This window comes from Venturia canescens, chromosome 5 (genome assembly GCF_019457755.1).
Source record: "Venturia canescens isolate UGA chromosome 5, ASM1945775v1, whole genome shotgun sequence".
Lineage (NCBI taxonomy): Eukaryota > Metazoa > Arthropoda > Insecta > Hymenoptera > Ichneumonidae > Venturia > Venturia canescens.
In genome coordinates, this window is record NC_057425.1 from 522,972 (window position 1) to 542,007 (window position 19,036).

The following is a 19,036-nucleotide window of genomic DNA, read 5'->3' on the forward strand; positions in this document are numbered from 1 at the left end:
TCGAGCCGTAGTATCGAATGAAAATGGCTAATTGCAAGACCCGTTGTTGCAGCAGGTGAGAACAAACGAGCGTTTTGTTGTTGTTTTTCTTTGCATACAATAACGTTGCAAATTCGATCGTTCAATATGATCGTTCCTCAAATACGCGGTGACATTTCGATAGGAAACGCGCGTGTTTAATCGTGCCGCGCGAGTGTGATGACCTCGAGTAGTGTACGATGTTTGCGCTGGTGTCTCGATGAGGAATTGCTAAAAAAGCTTTTTCTCTTAATACCAAACCGTTCATTAGGCTGCTATTTTCTTAAATAATACCTTTTACGTGCAAAGTCCTGCCCTAAATAATTCAAAAGTCCCGTAAACGAGAACGCGTTCCTTCGGTGAGACACGAAACTTTTTATAAGTTTTATTTGACTGCTCGCGAGACCATTCATCATTCGAGGCTATGAGTATGTGTTTTTTAAAACTTGAAAACTCATCGATTTCGAAGATGATTCGTGTCAAAGAACTTTCCCAAGTGAAAGAGTGAGAGATATAACGTGGATTAAAGTTTTTTAGTAAAAGACAAAAAAAACCCGTGTAGATTGATCGTCTAACTACCGTTCGAAAAACATAAGCTCTCCTTAAGCCCAGAGAATTGTGTTGAAACATTTTCTTTCGTTGTTCTTCGATTTTATAGACACGTTTCTTGCCCATCGAAATTACAAAACACTCTTATCTTGGCAAACATTTAATCAAACTTGATCATTTTTTCCATTCAATCAAACCAAAATTCGATTATTCTAGATTTCCTGTTCAATTCTTTTTTATTCTCTTTCTCTCCCCTCCTCACGTTTTTTGTGGTTTTTATGAGTGTCAGGTTGACAAAAAAGAATGTCATCTTTCCTACTTTGATGGAAAAACACCGGGTTTCATTATCATTCGTGTCAATTAGTTATGAATAATATTGCAGGGAAATATTTGAGAGACAACCGGTGGAAAAAAACATCTTATAAAAACACAACGTGAGCGAAGCTGAACAATCGAGGAGGGTCAGGTTTTGTCAGAAATATGGCATCGGGAGCCTCTTCGCTGGATAGTGCTGGAAGCAGCGGTAACGATAATAAAAAATTTTAGTGTCCATCGTCATTTATTTATTGCAAACTTTTTTTTTTCGTTTGTTCAAATATATTTTTGTCCCTTTGAGTGACAATTTTGCACGCTATCTTCAGTACAAGTAGAATATATCCGTCATAATTAAATGAGTCCCTTATTGTCTTGGAGCTCATTCGATGAAATTGAAATTTTTAATTTGTTTTATTAATGTTCGTTCTATGATAATAATTGCTGCTTGTTATAATTTACTATAATTTTGCCAAAGAAATTCTTTGGATTCCGTACCTCTAACAGTTTTTTGTCTTGTCAATTATTTGTGTCATTTCTGAACACAAAAAACTGTTTGCCAAAATTCTTTCTGCTTTCTCTGCTTTCCATTGCAATCTCTAACCAAATAAATCATTTGATTTTTTTGACGATCTTTGTTTTCTCTAGAGAGAAACGTTCCTAATTACCTATATAATTTGTGAGAGATACGCAAATAGTTAAGAATCGTCTGCGCTCGCATGCGTGACCAAGAGTTTCTTTTCCTAGTGAAAGTGCAAGCGTGTCTATGTTGAAAGAGCAAGAAAAAAATTAGAGCTACTTGCAAGGAGGCAAACAATTGGAGAGTGTTGGAAGATTTTGGTTGGTTTGGTAGTTCTAAATGAGCTCGGAGCAAATCAATACTCAAGCCAGTGATTGAATTTTTACAAATTTTCTTTGCACTTATCGGTTTAAGAGCTTTTTTTTTATTTGTTCTAAATGATTATTGTTTCGCTCCTATTTCCGTCATTATCGATTGTGGCAAGCAGAGCGGGATAGCGGAGGATACGGAAGCGTCGGTAGTCCTGTCGGAGGTCCGGAATGTCGTAGCGATTATGATGGATTGCAGGCACAGTGTGACCAAGCCATGCACCAACTTCAACTCCTCAGACATAAGCACTCCGATACCATTAGACGGTTTGTTTTGTTTGTTTTTTCTCCTTTCTTTATTCCATTTATTATTTTTTTTTTTTTTAATCCTACTCTATTTCTTTTTTTTTCCAAATGATTGTGCATATTTTGTGTTTGGAATGATTTTTTATTCTTGAAAATTGCACCAAACGATTTTTATCTTGATATTTATGTACATTTAAGTTTGTATTACAATTTTCTTTTCTGAATTATTGGATAATAATTTTTTTTTTATGACATTTTTTTATCCTCCACCCTCGTTATTTATATTCCAAGTTATTGAAACATCCACGTACGAGTAGCGATACGCCACTGAACGATTTTTTAAATTATTATTATTTTTTTTTTCCGATCATCATCGCGCCCGAATGACTTTGTCTCACACACGGCCGGCGTTTATCCCCCCAGGCAATCTAATCGGTTATCAGGCGACGTGAGAGCACGCTCGAATTGTTTACGAGCACCCCCGGGGGGCTTTTGTAGACCTATTGATTATTCTTTTCTCTCCTACTCTCACGATATTTTTTTTCGCAGTTTTTTAATTTTTATCATCGCTGGAGGATGCCCCAGGTTAAACGGTCAATAACGTTAATTTTTCCTTTATTTTCAAACCCTCGGACGGCTCATGCGTTCCAAGTGCCTTGGAGCGTCCAATTTTAATGAACATTTAATCGGGTCGAACGGAAAAAAATATTGCGATTTTCTGAAGCGTAATTCAATCCAAATGTTCAGTTTACATTTCACGTTAATGCGAGGCGGAATGTGCTGTATAATAAAAATAGACTTATCAATTGAACGAGAGGGAGGGAGGAGGAGAAGAAATCGCAGCAGCATGAAAAAGTTCGAGCTTCTTTTTATAATTAAATTGACAAGGTCGTTGTTGTTGGCGCAGGTGTGAACATACTATGAAGGAATTGGAGTACTACAGAGGACAACACATTGCAGCGATGAATCAGCTGGAAGCCACGTCCCAAGAAAGTTCCGCGCTGAGGAACAAAAACGGAGATCTCATCAACGATAAACAACGCCTCGATCGTGAGGTTCAAGCCCTACAAAAAGAAGTCCTTGAATTACGCTGCCAAAATCAAGAAGTCTTCGTCGCGGATCCTGGCAACGGCGATACTATGAATCAACACTATATCTCCGTGCTCAGGAAATATGAGGCTCTCAAGGACGAATATGATTCCCTCAGAAAGAGATACGACGATCTCATCTCATCACACTCCGCCACGGTCGACAAGGTAATTTATTTTTCTCATAATACTTTTTCAACTCAAATTTTTTCATTCGATCATTTCATTTAAATTGTGGTGGCAACTGTTGTTCGGTATTCGGTCATGAATATAATGTGTAATTTTCGTATATATTTAGCTCGAGCTCGCAGAAGAAGAAGCTGCGAGACTGAAAAAACAGTACGAGGACGTGGTACAAGAGAGAAACGGTGCTATACGTGAGAGAAACGGCTTCAAGCAACAATGCACAGCCGCGATAAAGCAGTGGGACATAGCGTTGAATGAGCGCAACGAGTATCGCGAGGCCCTTGCCAAGGTTCAACAACAGCATGAGGACGCGATCAAAGAGGTTAATCTAGCGATGGTTTATAAATCGAAAATGACCAAGGATATGAAAAGATTGAACGAAGAGAGAAACGGCGCTCTCAAAGAATACAGCCTCATTATGGGTGAACGGGACACTGTTCACAAAGAAATGGAAAAACTCGGTGACGATCTTACTCAAGCATTCGCCAAAATCACCCATCTTGAGAATCAAAATAAACAATATATTGACGAGGTCGGTAAAATTACTATTCATAACATTTTTCATACAAATATGTAATCGAAAACAAAAAAAATGACATCTTTGCCTTTTTTTTACAGTTTTCAATGATACCTCCAATCCCTTTATGAAAATATTTCACTTTTGGCATGGTTATTGACTTTGGTTGTTATTTTTTTCCTTTTTTATATTAACATAAATTTCGCTTTATCCATAGAAAAAGACGTTGACGTATCAAATCGAGACGTTACGTCGTGAGATATCTTCCGCGCTGCATGATCGCGATGAAGCATTGAAGGAGTGTAACGAATTGCGACAGAAATTCGGTGATTATTCCGAATCGAGCCGTGACTACAAAAACCGTTTAGAGTCGCACTCGTATAACCGCGAGCGTTACAATTCGAGCAAGGAAGTGGAGCGCGAAACGAACACGCGAGATTATTCGAAGCGTGAGAAAGAACGAATGGATAATATTGATCAGGCAAATCTGGAGTTGGATAAATTGAGAAAAACGGTGGACACGTTGCAGTCGGAATTGGAGGAAGCGGTGCAGGAGGCGGAAGTGTCAAAACGTCGTAGAGATTGGGCGTTCAGCGAGCGCGATCAAATAGTATTGGAACGAGAGAGTCTTCGAACATTGTGCGACCGTTTGAGGAAAGAACGCGATCGAGCGGTCTCCGAATTAGCCACTGCATTGCGCGATTCGGATGATATAAAGAAGCAACGAAACGAGGCTTGCAAGGAACTCAAAGATCTCAAGGAAAAAATCGAATGCGGGGATCATAGTTTACGAAGTTACGTTCATTCTCACAACGAGAATGACGTGGCGGAATGGGACGTAATCGCCGTACATCTCGATACCAGCAGATTTGGTCAAGACACGGATCGCGATCTCGGCCTCGTCTTAGCCGGTGGACGGGACGATCCGCATTATCCAAATGATACAGGGATCTACGTCGCTCAGGTTTTGCAGGGTAGCGCGATCGACGGAAAATTACGCGTTAATGACTGTATCATTCGCGTCAACAATGTCGATTGTACTTCCGTCTCTACGAGAATGATTCTCGAAACGCTTCGCTCCTGTACCTCCGGCCCTGTCACCCTCACCATTCGCAGGAGACGCTCCACTCGTCGTTCTTTACGAACCACTCAGCTTCCTGTTGGTTCTATCCCCCATGGAATTTCTCTCGATCACTGTATCTACATCGCCAAAATCTCGCCCGGAAGTCTTGCTGCGAAAGACTGCAATTTGGCCGTCGGCGACCGTGTTCTCAATGTAAGTTTATTTCATTATATTTTTATGTGTTTTTTTTTGTCTTCTGACGTTCTTTCTAAACGGTACAAATGAAACTTGGCAGATAAATAGCAAACCCATGGACACAGTAAATTCAGCGCACGAGGCAATGTCAATATTGAACGACAATACCGCAGATGTACTAACGATAACAACCCTCAAAGGGATAGCTCTTCCAGCGTCGTTGAGCTCGGAGTCAATGCCAATAGATTCGAGTTTCATGAGTGACAAACAAAAGATGGTCAACAGTTGTTCGCAAACCGAACAAGAGAGACTAATGTTGAAAGCAACCTCCGACGATTACGAGCGTCGTTACATAGCGTCGAACTTTGGTGAGCGAAGCGTTTACAAAGTCTCGAAATCTGTAAGCAGCGAAAAACCAAGCGGTATTATAAAAGCTTGGGACGATATTCGTGGTAAAATGGATATTATGCGAGGTCGTCGACACAGCAAGGACAGAGATGAGAAAAAGAAGCAGGAGCAGGATGCGCTCGCGGAATTGGACTCTGTGATCGATAGTTACAAGAAGCCAAATAACGGTGTTTTAAAGAGGAGCAAGAGACGGGGAACCGAAAAAATTGAGAAGAACGGTGGAACTTGGCCGAAAGCCCGTGGTGTTCCGTTGATTCAAAATGGCACTGGAACTATATTACATCCGAGAAAGACGAAGGAGAGATTACCGCTGAGCGTGCTGTTGAATCAACCGCCGAAATACGAGAGCTACAATTACAACAGGATCTCGAATCCAATACCGTTGGCGACCTTCTCAAACGTGAGCAATCGTCATACCGTGTACAAAGCCGTTGAAACTCCCCCACCCCTTAATTTCACAAAATCAGCTCATTTGTTCGGTCAAAAATCATTTACCCCGGCTGCTGTACAATTTAAGGATATGTCGTTGGAGAAAAAGAGCCTCGGAGATTTCGAGGGCAACGACTCGAGGCTGGGATCAAATCTTGCGGCACCATCAGAAACGAGTATCGATTTTTCGGTAAAGGGAACGACGGATCACCAGGCGAAACGACGAGTGCAAAAATATGGCTCGGCCGGTAACGAGGCCCAACTCGAAGCGTTGCAACACAATCGCGCCCATTCCCAATTGTACGGTGTCTCGTCCTCCTCGAACGCCGCCCCCCCATCTACCTCCGGAATTGCGGGAGTTGGCGTACAACCGCGTCAACAACAGTTGCCCGGTAACTTTTCGTTTCCCCCTTATGGTCACTCCCATCCGCATCAACAAAACAACTCCTTACCGTCGCGTTATCCATCACCGCCCTCACTACCCTCAGCACAATCCGGCGAGTCTATCGGACTCCCGGACGCACGTTCCTACTGTTTTGAACCACCTTACAGTCCCGGACCTCAGCCTGGTTTCGCTCATTTGCACACACCATCCGTAGATCTGCACTATCACAATAAGCCCCGTGGCGGAGGTGGTGGACATCCGGTCGGTGTTGGTTACGATACACCGGCTTATACCCACGGTTACGAGGGCGGTACGTTTCCCCGGAAAAAGGAGAACCAACGATTTCGAATACCATCCAATCCCAGTGTTACCTCCAAAAGTAGTGTTGGCAAATTGTCCACCGGAAGTATCGAGAGAACTTCCGAACGCGGAAGTCCCATGCCAACTTTTCACGTTGAGGTTCTGAGCCCGGGCACTGGCGGAGGTGGAAGCAGCAGCGGAGGAGGCACCGTTCGGGGCAGTGGTAATAACAAAAGAGCCAGCATGCCCGATTATTGTTATACCCAGCCTAGACCAGCTCCCGGTGAGCTCAGACGCGTTCACATTGACAAATCCGTCGAACCCCTTGGTATACAAATTTCCTGCCTCGAGAGCGGTGGCGTTTTCGTCTCTACCGTCAGTGAACACAGTCTCGCCTCTCAAGTTGGTCTGCAGATCGGTGATCAGTTACTGGAGGTCTGCGGCATCAACATGAGATCGGCAACTTATCAATTGGCCGCCAATGTCTTACGACAGTGTGGCAATTCCATTACAATGCTCGTCCAGTACAGCCCTGACAGTGAGTACTTTTGTTTTTTAACTTTGACCAAATTTCGTATCTTTCATATTCGCCTGATCGTTTGTTCGCTCGTCCGTTGTTAATTTCAAGTGCACTCTTTAACCATCCCGTAAACACTTGAGAGCCCCCCGTTCGATGTTTAATCGTAATTTTTTCTATTCTTTTCTAATAATAGCGAGTAAATAATGATCGTTATGATGCTACTAACGCTTTTCTAATGACCCGTAGGATTTCAACGACTAATCGCCCGTCCTCGTCGCTTCATTGTTATGTCAACCAAGTACGAGTTTCGCTTTCTGCTCATTAAACTTTCTCACCGTATATAACGCTTACCCGAAAAATAATAATCCAAATGGTTTCAGCGTTTTATAATGAGGAAAACTCGGAGAAACGATTTTCCATGCACGCTTATTCGTGTATTTTTTCGAAGAGTCGAAAATTAAGTTTTTCCGGGCACCCTTTGGGGCTTCGGGCGTGATGAAAACTGCCCCTAAACGGAACGATTAGGGTAAAAAATAAAATAATACAAATAATGATTCGCATTGTTTTTCCTGTAGAATACAACGAGTTGGAGGGTTCGGGATCGTCGAGCTCCTCGGAAGCGGGTGGTGAGGAGGCAGGGAGTCGTAGCGGATCACCAACACCGTGCAATAGTCCAGAGGCACCGAGGAAAACAACATTGGAGGTGCACGAGGCGGCGGAACCGGAGCGAGATCAGCCGAGTGCGTCAACGACATCGACGACGACGACGATGACAACGTTGACGGTGATGCGGGGAGAAAGAGAGGTGAGATCATCAGCGTCGATGGAAGTCCGAGGCACGCAAGAGCGAGAACGAGAAATGCGGAATTCGGCGAGTTTGGATATAAACATAAGAAAACCGGAGTTAAGAAATTCCGCGACGTTGGAAAATATGAGAAATTCGGTGACGTTGGATAGTTTGCGGAGCGCTGGTAACACATTGACGAGAGGACAGATAAATCAAGCGATGACGACGCTCCAGCGACAAAACGCTACAATGAGAAGCCCGACGCAAGAGGAACAGAGTCAAAAGAGTCCGGCAACGATGGATCCTCGTTATCTTTTTATCGAAACTCGAAAATGCTCGAATCTTGGAATTTCTCTGGTTGGTGGTAACGGCGTAGGGATTTTTGTGCACTCCGTTCAACCGGGATGTCTCGCCGAAGATGCTGGTCTCCGAACCGGCGATAGAATCCTCGAGTACAATGGCGTTGATCTTCGGCAAGCTACCGCTGAACAAGCGGCCCTCGAACTCGCTCGACCCGCTGACAAAGTCACTCTCGTCGCACAATTTATGCCCGAACGTTATAACGAGGTCAAGGACAAACCTGGCGATAGTTTCTACGTCAAAGCTATGTTCGACCGCGTTGGCGAAGTCGGTGATAGCCTTCAATTACGCTTCAACAAGGACGATGTGCTTTACGTTGATAATACCATGTTCAATGGTACTCCTGGACATTGGAGGGCTTGGCTCGTCGATCAATCCGGCAGAAGACAACAATGTGGTATTATTCCTAGTAAATTCAAGTAAGTTGCCCTCCATCATCGCGTTCAAAGTTTTTCGTTTCTCAATCGTTTTTCTTGATTCACAGTAATTAATATTTCGATAAATTCCACTTTTTCCGGCTAAATCGCAGAATCGAAGAAGAATTATTGTTACGACGATCTCTGGGTGATTTGGAAGCGGACACGGGTAGGCGAGCAACGACCAGTGCTCGAAGAAGCTTTTTCCGGCGAAAGAAGCATCAGCGTTCGTCGAGCAGAGACAGCAAAGAACTTTCGCACTTGACCGGCGTCAATCTTGGTTGGTACAGCGATAGTGGAACCTTGAACGAAGAAAATTTACCAGCGAGTTATCAGCGAGTGGAAAAACTCGATTGTAAGTTTGTTTCAACTCCAGAGTTTGGATAACGCTCGGCTATTTTTTCCATTTACACGTGTATAAACAAACGTGTTTGTTTTTCTTTTTTCTCAGATCCTGCGTTGAGGCCGATTCTGATAATCGGTCCGTTAAACGAGTGCGTAGCTACAAAACTTTTGCAAGAATTTCCGGGCAAATTTACTCGTTGTCTGCCGGAAGCGATGCACTGTTCGCAAGCAACGCTCGAGCAAGGTTTGCGCGATTCGTTGTACGTCGATTATCGAAAAAAAGGCAGCTACTTCGAGTGCACGACCGTGCAAGCTGTTAAAGATATTTGTGCAAAAAATTCACACTGCATTCTCGACATATCGATCGCCTCCCTCGAACGTCTGCATCGGCATCAAATTTATCCTATCGTGTTGCTCATCAAATTCAAGAGCACCAAACAGATTAAGGAGGTCAAGGATTCCAGGTATCCGAGTGACAAAGTCAGCGCCAAAGCCGCCAAAGAAATGTATGAACAAGCCCTCAAACTCGAGGCCGAGTACCGTCATTTTATTTCCGGTAATTTTTCATTTTTAATTCTCACAATCCGTTTTCTTTTTTCGTTTGAGATTCTTCACTAAATAGTACTGATAATTTCAGCAATAATCCCCGCGGGTGTGAACGTTGCTTACATCTGCACGCAAGTTAAATCAGCCGTTGATGATGAGCAGAGCAAGGCGCTATGGGTACCTCGAGGGCCACCCTGACATCATCGGGGGGGTCCCCACAAACCGCAGTGGAAATCGATCTAATTTCACTGGGGGGCCCTTACGTCGAAGAAACAAACAAAACAACAAGATATCTTCAATGGTACGAAATCAAAATCAGCTGGATTTGTTTGTTCAGCGTCTCGCATACGCGTACAAATCGTTATTATACGCGTCGTGTGCCAATTATTTATCGAATTCCGTTAGTTCATAAACCGTTTCCCTTTTTTATCGTTCCTTTCGTCGTGGGTTTTTTTTTTTTTTCGATCAGTGCGTAAATTTTCTGGTATTCGTCGCCCTAGAAAGAGCGATCTCCCGCCTCGAGTCCGAGTTGAAAAAAAAAAAGAAAACGAACGGAGTGGTAAAAAAAAAGAAAGGAAACGGAAAAAACCAGTAGAAAATCTGCTGCGAAGAATCTTCGTCGTTTGGCGCCCTCCTTAGGATCAATTTCCATCGTTGGTGACAGAAGAATTAGAAAAAGAAGTGGAAGATGGAGAAGGAAGTAGGAATATAACAAGTAAATTATAAAGAGCTTTTAGATAATCTGGAAATATAGGTCAGAGCGTCGAACGCTCGATGTTTTCCGATGCAAGGAATTGATATCAGGCGTATTTCAAATTTCGCTGCTTTACTACTAAATAATATAACGGCGAAATTGATTGTCGCGAAAACTTCGTTCCTCCTTATTGAATTGAAGAAGAAAAAAAGAAAACAAGCTAAACTGTAATTGTAAATAATTTTGAAACGAACGCGAGTGCGCTTAAACCGCGAACCTTATGAAAAAACATATGTAATTTTCGAATTTTATTCGAGGTTCTTCCAAACGAGCTTATGACGAAGTGAAAAAAACGAATGTACGGATGTATGAAGAACTTTTGAGGGCGTGGCTCGAGAAGGGATCAACGAATCGTTAATATTTTTGACTTTTCGTTCGTTGACTTTTTTCCCGTCTCCTGCTCATTTCATCGAGAGACGAGAATGCACCAATAATTGACAGGAAATATCCATTTCGGACACCTTTCAAACGGCGGCTTTTCAATTGACAACGATTTTTCGCCTGAAAAATATTTCGCGATTGTGCGTATCGTCGTTAATCGTTACTCGAACGCTGTTACAAATCGTGTCAAAAGCCTCTTTTAAAATCACATGACATCAATTTTATATTTATTGTTGAATTCTGAATTGTGTGATTTCCTGTTGAACCTAATGTTGAACAAAAATTTGTGTTCTTTCGTCTCTCTTGAGAAAAAAGGACAAAAATTGAAAATTTTCCACTGCTTAGCACTGGTTTCGTTGATTAATGATCATATCGTTACTGAAACGAATATTTTCTATACATATATATGTCAACATTTATATATATATATTTATATATATTTTTCATTGTTTTCTCACACACTTTCCACCTTCAAACGATTGAGACGTTTATAATTTTCTTTTCCTTTAACCAGAGATAATATTTAGGAGTAAGATTAATAAGACCGAGACCAAAAATTAAGGGAATATTACGATTTGAAGCGATCGACAAGTAGCTTTTAATGAATTAATTTTAAAACACGAGGTAAAAAAAGAAGAAAAGAAGAGCAATATAACGAGAGAAATGGAGGGAAAATAAATAAGAACTTAAAATATCGGCAGCGCGAACGAGATAACGAGATTGAAAAACGTGATATATATTATTGTATTAATTAGCATTCTCGCTCGCCCAATAATCCACTTGATTAATCTCTCCTGTCATACGGTATGGGAATCTAGATTCGAAGAAGAATAATAGATTAAAACAGAAAATAGTAATAATTGAAGATTTAAAAAAAAAAAGAATAGTGAAAAAAGTGATTCCGAAAATATTCTTAATCACATCACTGTGATACGTAAACACAGCTTCTTGCGACATATCATCATTTTAAAAAATATCCTCTTTTACGTACGTTAATAACGGGATATATAAACTCACTGCAATAAACGTAATTAGTTACACACCATTCACGAATACACGTATTTTTGGCAATGCATACACACATTAATATATAACTATATATATATATCAACAAATTAGATAGAATGCACTTTTGATATCGTGAAATGGAAGCTGATGATACAGCCCATTTTTAACTATTTCAAAGGAAACATTGTTCATCACTGGAATGAGGAATAAGAGATAAATATATTTCAATTTCATTTTTTGAAAATTTTCCCCTTAACGTTCGTTGAGAACGATGAAAAGATTCGTTTTGAGCTTTCGTTCGTTCGGTTGAATTGGATAATTTACAACAGTAAATTTCATAAATTTTCTCTGTTGAAAAAAAACGTATTTTTATCGAGATTTCACGTTTAGGATCTTCGTTCATGATTAATCGATCGATTGTGCACTTTTAATAACTAATCGTTGAAAACGTCGACGGTGATAAATCATTTATATATTGCGTAGCGAAGAAACGGAAGCGGCGGTTTCGTCACAATGGTTCTCGGGACTCTAAGAATCCGTGGTCGTTCATGAAAATTTGGATCGAGTGTATTATAAATACGAATGCCTGAATTGGAGTGTATATACAGTGCTCGCGCAAGCTTTCCTTTGAATACTTGGGGTCGAGTCGCTGCCGCGTCTCTGGATTCGCATACGCGTGTATTTTGCTCAAATCCACAGATCATTTGCGCTATGGATTCCTTGAGTTTGAAACTTTGCGACGACAATCACGACTAGTTTTCTATAGTATTCATCGTAGTGTAAAAGAGCAAATTTTATTCAACCACGAAAGAGTAGCGCAAAGAATCAATATTTTTAACGTTTCAATCGATTCTCCGAAAATTAATAAATTTTCATATCACACATGTACATGCAATATATTATTATATATGTATAATATATTTATATGTATTTATAATATGTATGAGCAGAGTATTCTCACAGAAAAATGAGTTGGATTCTAAGCTTCGACGACGAAAACTTCAAATTTTCTTTACCAACGTCTAAAGATATTTTTCGAACTAAAAAAATGTCTGATCGATTAAAATGTATTGTTAACTCAACTCCATGAAAAACATGATTTTTACAACAAACGAAATGCATAAAACATTATGGATCATGAGAGTACTCTGTATTTACATATTCCATCATATATTAATGTAAATTATTATTTGTAGCGTTACGGATAATCGAAATAACTATTTATTTCGTATTACGTACTTTTTGATGGTCCATCGTCGTACGTTAAAGCGCATCAATTTGTTATCCGCAATACGCATGCAGTCTCATTCCCACACGAATCGCAACAAACCATAAGAAATGTTTTAAAACAATTAGAGAAAATCACATAATTTTACCGTATCGAGTAAATAATAATTGACAGAATAATTGTCATGTATTTAACATATCGTCACTTAACCAGATAAATAAGGATTCTTTTATCTCGCGTGAATCTGTATTGAGATTTCCCAGATGAAATAATCATTTGAAGAATGTATTTTAATAGATAGGTCACGAAAGTTTCGGGGATGCTTGGCTCTCAGTCGACTTGTATCTTATAACTGTTTCCAAACCTCGAGGTTATCAAAATTTTTCTGCTGTTTTCGATTTGTTTTTTGTCCCTTTGATGTTACAGCGGAAATGTTATATCGACGATAGTCGCTCGTCGCACTAAAAGTTTTTTCTTCATCATTTTTGCATCTTCACCGTACCCTGACATATTGGATCCTCTCTTTGCAAGCATCCTCGATATTCCTGAGTGAAAATGATATATACAAACGAGATGATTAATGAAGCAATAATAACTGTAACACACTTGTCGACTCTTTCTTTGCAAAGAAGTCGAGGTTCTTGCGTTTAAACGGATACGTGTGATTGGACGTCCGTCCTAACGAATTAATTTGCTATTATAATTATAAAAAACGTAAAGAAATCGCCGCTCGCTCAAAATAAACAGTTGTGTAGTTCGCGAGGTCTTTCTTGTGAATGTTGGTAAAACACTCAATTTCTCGTCGATACTGTCCGACGAGAGTTTGCCTCGTGAACATAATATGCATATATACATACATATATATTTATATATTATATTCAAATAGATCGGTAAATCGGTATTCAGGCATCGTTCGGGCTTTCACTGGAGAGCTTTTGCCAGGTGAAAATGGATTAGCTCTTGTATAGACATCACGACTCTTAGGCTCACCCATCATCGTACCTGTGATTTATTCTCAACATGTTTTCAATATTTCCTCTCTCCTCGCCCGTCTTCTCCCTCTCCCTCTGCTTCCCAACGATTCATCTCCTCTCTATCACACAAATGTATTTTTTATACTAATCGCTATACAGGCAAATCGTTACTATTTTTTAAACGAAATACAAACAGAACAAATTATTACTTTGGGAACAATTTCATTGGAGAATTATACCGAACTGTCAAAATCGATCTGCGTCCAACCGACTACGGAATTCAAATGAACTTCTACTACTACCATACTTGGTAACAGGCTTCGTCAACTTGAAAAAAAATCGAGGATTTCCTATTTTTTAAAATACCGTTTGTTGCAAGAATAACCATTTGGATTGAGAAATAAGGTAGCATCGTCAAAATAGCTCCTGCAACTTGAATAGCTGCGACTAAAATAAAATCAAACTTCCAGATTTTTTTATTAATCCGCAGTTTTTGATTTTTTTTTTATGAATTCAATAGTTCTGCTGCGCTCAAAGAAAAAGCAAAACACGAAGAATATAATATGCGTGAATCAACACTAATTAACCACTGCCCCTCGATCGAACCTCGCCAATATTGTCAAACGAAATATCACTCTTCCGTATTCGAATACGTATGAATAACTATATTTACGACGTGTGAAGAAAATAATCATAACTGTCCACAACTATTGTATTAGCAGATTAGCCGAATCGTATATGGACACAGTATTCTTTTTACTATATTTAATAAACTCGTGATATATAAATCGCAAAACTTCCCGAAATAATGAATATTTCAAATTCCCTAAAAATTCACTCGGATGCAGAGATTTTAATGAAAACAAAGCATTGCGATTTTGTGAGAGTAAAAGAGATGGCAAACTTAAATTTTTTGGATTTAAATGAAAACGTAGCAATGTGAGATTGAATTAAAAAAAAAGGTCGAAACATATTGTGGAGGACAGTGGAGGAAATTGTTTTAGAACAGTTGTTATATATGGTTGATCAACATTGTTAAACGCCATGGCAATTCTAGATGAGCCTGGTTCATTGCAAAAATAAAAATAAAAGCTAAATGTTTGTACAGTTTTTGAATTGAGACTAGGCTGTTGGAATTTTCTAAAAGCAGCGCGACTCTCTTACTTATGGAGAGAAGAAAAAATTGTTATAAAAAAGAAAAGGCAAACCGCATGACTTTTTGTTTGGACAATTCCGACTAAATTTTTCATACGATTGTCATCCAAACTTTCATAGACTCTGTCACTCAAAAAATTATTGTTCACGTTGATGTTCAAACGAATGAATCGTTAGATATTTCGTTACTTGCACCGTCTATTTCTTCGACTATAAACAACTTTCATTTCTCTTCGCGCATTGATCCATAAAAGTTTATAAAACTAATACGAGTACATTAAACTCACGGTAGAATGGTGAATTTTCAATTGGAATTGAAAATAAAAAAAATACTAATCCACCGAAGGAAATGATTGAAATTTATTTTTCCTGCAATGGTTTCGATACCAAATGTTCAAGTCCGTTACAAAAAAAATAAAAAAAAATACTTTTATTTATACACGTGTACCGTACGATTCATATGCATACACACGTGTATGGATTATGTGTGTATTATTATTTTATTATTTTTCATATTCATATCGTTATAACAATGAATGATGTATGTACATATGTGTATCGTATCGTAATGTGTAACGAGTACGAAATTTTCAATATTTTATTATTATTTTTATTGTTATATTAAACCCGCAAATACACACAAATATATATATATATATATATATATATATATATATATATTTCTGTGAAATTAGTAATCATACGGTAGAAAATAGGGAATAAAATGTTGAAAGCTAATTATTTCAGCTGTGGGCCGAAGTTCGCTCCAAATAAGAAATAAAAACCAAGTATTAACGTCGAACGTTCGTTATGTTTGATCGGGACAATTGAATTTCGTCCAATCGTTGTTGGGTGAAAGTAAAGGCGTAATGGAAAGGGAATACTTTCGAGACAGAGAGAGAGGATAAAATAAGTCGCGACTGACGAATTTATTGATATTTATTTTCGTTTAGTGAGACTTTAAGCAATTCTTTGTGCAAATCTTTGAAAGAGTGGCGACTCGTAGGCAGCTTTAGTATATTAATGAAATATTCATTAGCAACGTTATCCGAACTTTACCTACTGTATTTCTCACATTTTAACGAACCCTCAACGGGAGAAAAAGAGATAAGAGAAGAAACGATCGTCGAAGACACAGAAACGCGTGCCTGTATCTATTATAAATATTATCTCTATGTATATAAAGTTGTTTCGAACGATGAGATTAAATAAACGATAAATGGCGTACACTACGAGCACGTATACATATGCTTATCGTCCTTTCTCCCTTTGTCCTATCGTAAGTGAGTTTAGCTTTTATACGTTTTTCCTATGAGATAAATAATCTTATAAATCACTAGCCTTGTGAAAATATTTATAATCATGTCAAACGGATCAAAACCATGTCCAGATGTCAGATTTAGTTTTGGTAAAACGTCATTTCTATTCGATCAAATGATACACGTGCGATTTGCAATCTCGTATGTCTTGCAATATTTACACATTCTTATTAGTTCGCGCGCGCGCACACACACACGCACACACACACACGCGCACTCACTCTTTTGATCTGAGAATGTTTTTCAAGCTCGGCCATGCGTTCCCGGCGGTCGAAGTCTCAGTTTTTGTTTGTGAACCCTCGGTGAGCGCGATGTGACTCGAAATTCGATGGGAAGATCGTAGCACCGACAAACGCAGCAACTCGGAAATTTGAACCAATCGCTGAATATTCCACGACATTCGTTATTCGGGTCGTAGGCCAACAATCTGTGCAATCGATACTGCTGCTCGCACTTGCATCCGTCTCGACAATACATTTGCTTGTTTTCGTGCCTTGAAACAAACGTTCGAACACAAGAATATTGATTTTTATTCGATCGACTTGTTTGGCTTTCGAAAAACAACTTCACATTATTATTTTTCTCATTCTATTCAAATCTATTTACTCCGCACGACACAAGCATTTTCATCAATTTGAATTTTCTTAAAAAAGTTCAATAGAACTTTACAGTTTGTATGTAGTTTTTTTTTTATTAAAACGTATAGACTTACGTGCATTTTTCCCAGTGAACGTACTGCTCGAAAGGATACAAGTTCAAAAGCGCAAGAACTTCGCCACGGGTGTTGTTTGCCCAGAAAGGAGCGACAACTTCTTCCTTAACCGGACAGGCGTTTCTATTTGAGAGAAAATAAACAAAAAAAGAAAAAGAAAAGGAAGATTGGCGGTAATGCTACTTTGAACGAAGTACGTCAAATATAAGACTCTCGAGATTGTGCGAAGAGCGATAACGGTTGAAGAAGAAAAATCTTACATTCCTCGAAGTTTGAGGACTGGTTGTTCCTGTTGATCCTCCTTGGTGGCAACGTCTTGAAATAATTGCGCCTCGACGTGAGGAGTCACGGGTTTCGACTCGGTGGGTTTGTATTCGGGTCTCGGCCGGAAGTGCTGATGATTTTCTTGTTCACTCGCGGCAAAGTCTTGATCTTCGAGGGAAGAATTATCGATACGATCGATCGTTGGGGTCGAAGAGGATGAGGAGGTTGATACGGAAATGGATTTAGGGGTGGAAGGATTAATGCTTTCGGTAGTATTTTCCGAACTCGTGGGTGATTCCGAAAATGTGGGTAATTCGGTACTGTCAAAGATTCCATGATTTTTCAAACTCTCCGATTGTCCTGGAATTTCATTGATGCTGGAATTCCTTATTTTTGCCAAATCGGCGAGGGTCACAGCGGGAGCGATCGAAGCTATTTTCTCCGCGTTCCTCGACGAATTTTCATTCTCTTTCGGCTGCGAAGTCGAAGTACCCAGGGTTGAGGCAAACGTTGATGATTTTTCCGATTCGCTTTCGACACTATTCACAGTGGTTTTAGTGTTTCCCGGAGTTGTTAGAGTTTGAGAATCCGTAGTGGTCGATCCTGAATTCGATAAATTCGGGAATGTCGTTGACTCGGCCGAGCGTGTCTTTGCCCTCGACGTTTTTCTATATTTTCTACCTCTCTCTGTGTTCGTCTCATCAAAACTCCTACTTCTTCTCGGTAACTCATCCTCCATCGAATTATTCTCATTTTCGAGATTCACGAACTCGTACTCGTCCTCGTACTGAAATCCTCTTGTTGCGAGAGACGCAGAGAAGGAGAAAGAGAAAAAGCACGACACCAAGAGAGAGAGAGAGAGAGAGAGAGAGCGAGCGCGAGAGAGAGAGAGAGAGCGAGCGCGAGAGAGAGAGAGAGAGAGGAAGATATAGAACAAAAAAAGAGAAAAATATTCGATAAACTCAAAAGGTGGATGCATTGGTTTGATAAATCCATTTTTCATTGCTCTCCGCGCGTCATCATTCGAACAAACCCATGCTGTTCATTATTCGTTTATCATTGAAAATTTTCGTTATTATAATTCATGAATTATCTTACCTCGAATCTTCCGCGTATCTGTGATAGCGATCTTCGTATTCCAATTCTATGTCGTTTTTTTCCAACTCAGCTTTCAATATATTTATGTGTCTTTCGTCACCGTACATCCGCCTCATCAAGCCCTGATTCTCTTGCACGAAACGACGGACCGCGTGCCTTTGAAGAATAGTGCATTTCTCAGAATGTCCAAAAATCTCAACGATTATGAAATAATATAAAGAATTGAATAATTGATTTTTGTAAAAGGATTTTTCTGGAAATATCTCGCTATTCCACGTGCGGAACATTTCAAGTTCAGTGTGTCAAGCAACTTCTCGAAAGTATTGACACACTCCGCTGGTATTGGTTGGAGGGGAATACACGCAACGAGTTGACGTTCCCCATAGAGAAGTCAACACGAGTCGATCGTTCGCATCAGCTGACCCGTTAAAATCAAGCCCGATGAGTCACAACGAGCGAGTCAAAAATAATTAGCAAACTCAATTACGCTAATTTCGAAAATTTGTGATATTGGCAAATCATCGAATCTATTTTAGCGAGGCAACTCCGGCTGTGTAACGAAAACGCATAAAGTTTAATGAAAAC

At 39.7% G+C, this 19,036-nt stretch overlaps 2 protein-coding genes across 8 annotated transcripts in view; one reads left to right on the plus strand and one right to left on the minus strand.

The window, feature by feature from the left end:
* Positions 1–16,290, plus strand: Dlg5 (Discs large 5). 4 transcript variants are annotated; one of them, XM_043418784.1, is made up of 12 exons: positions 1–55; positions 950–1,090; positions 1,887–2,034; positions 2,921–3,269; positions 3,400–3,819; positions 4,022–5,080; positions 5,163–5,870; positions 5,988–7,122; positions 7,680–8,670; positions 8,781–9,022; positions 9,119–9,568; positions 9,650–16,290. In XM_043418784.1, exons 2-12 carry the CDS (start codon positions 1,048–1,050, stop codon positions 9,754–9,756), a joined length of 5,652 nt encoding a protein of 1,883 aa, XP_043274719.1. In that variant the 5' UTR covers positions 1–55; positions 950–1,047; the 3' UTR covers positions 9,757–16,290. The 4 variants fall into 4 exon arrangements, with proteins under 4 accessions (XP_043274719.1, XP_043274718.1, XP_043274721.1 ...); XM_043418783.1 differs by having other exon boundaries at positions 5,163–7,122; XM_043418786.1 differs by having other exon boundaries at positions 5,163–6,291.
* Positions 15,980–19,036, minus strand: part of spz4 (Spaetzle domain-containing protein 4) — a 13,312-nt gene continuing 10,255 nt past the window's right edge. For all 4 annotated transcript variants that reach the window (XM_043418802.1, XM_043418800.1, XM_043418798.1 and 1 more), the window contains 4 exons: positions 18,452–18,607; positions 17,350–18,150; positions 17,090–17,212; positions 15,980–16,870 (listed from right to left, as the gene is read on the minus strand). In XM_043418802.1, the coding sequence (XP_043274737.1) occupies positions 16,621–16,870; positions 17,090–17,212; positions 17,350–18,150; positions 18,452–18,607 (1,330 nt within the window). In that variant the 3' untranslated portion in view covers positions 15,980–16,620. The remainder of the gene's footprint in view (positions 16,871–17,089; positions 17,213–17,349; positions 18,151–18,451; positions 18,608–19,036) is intronic.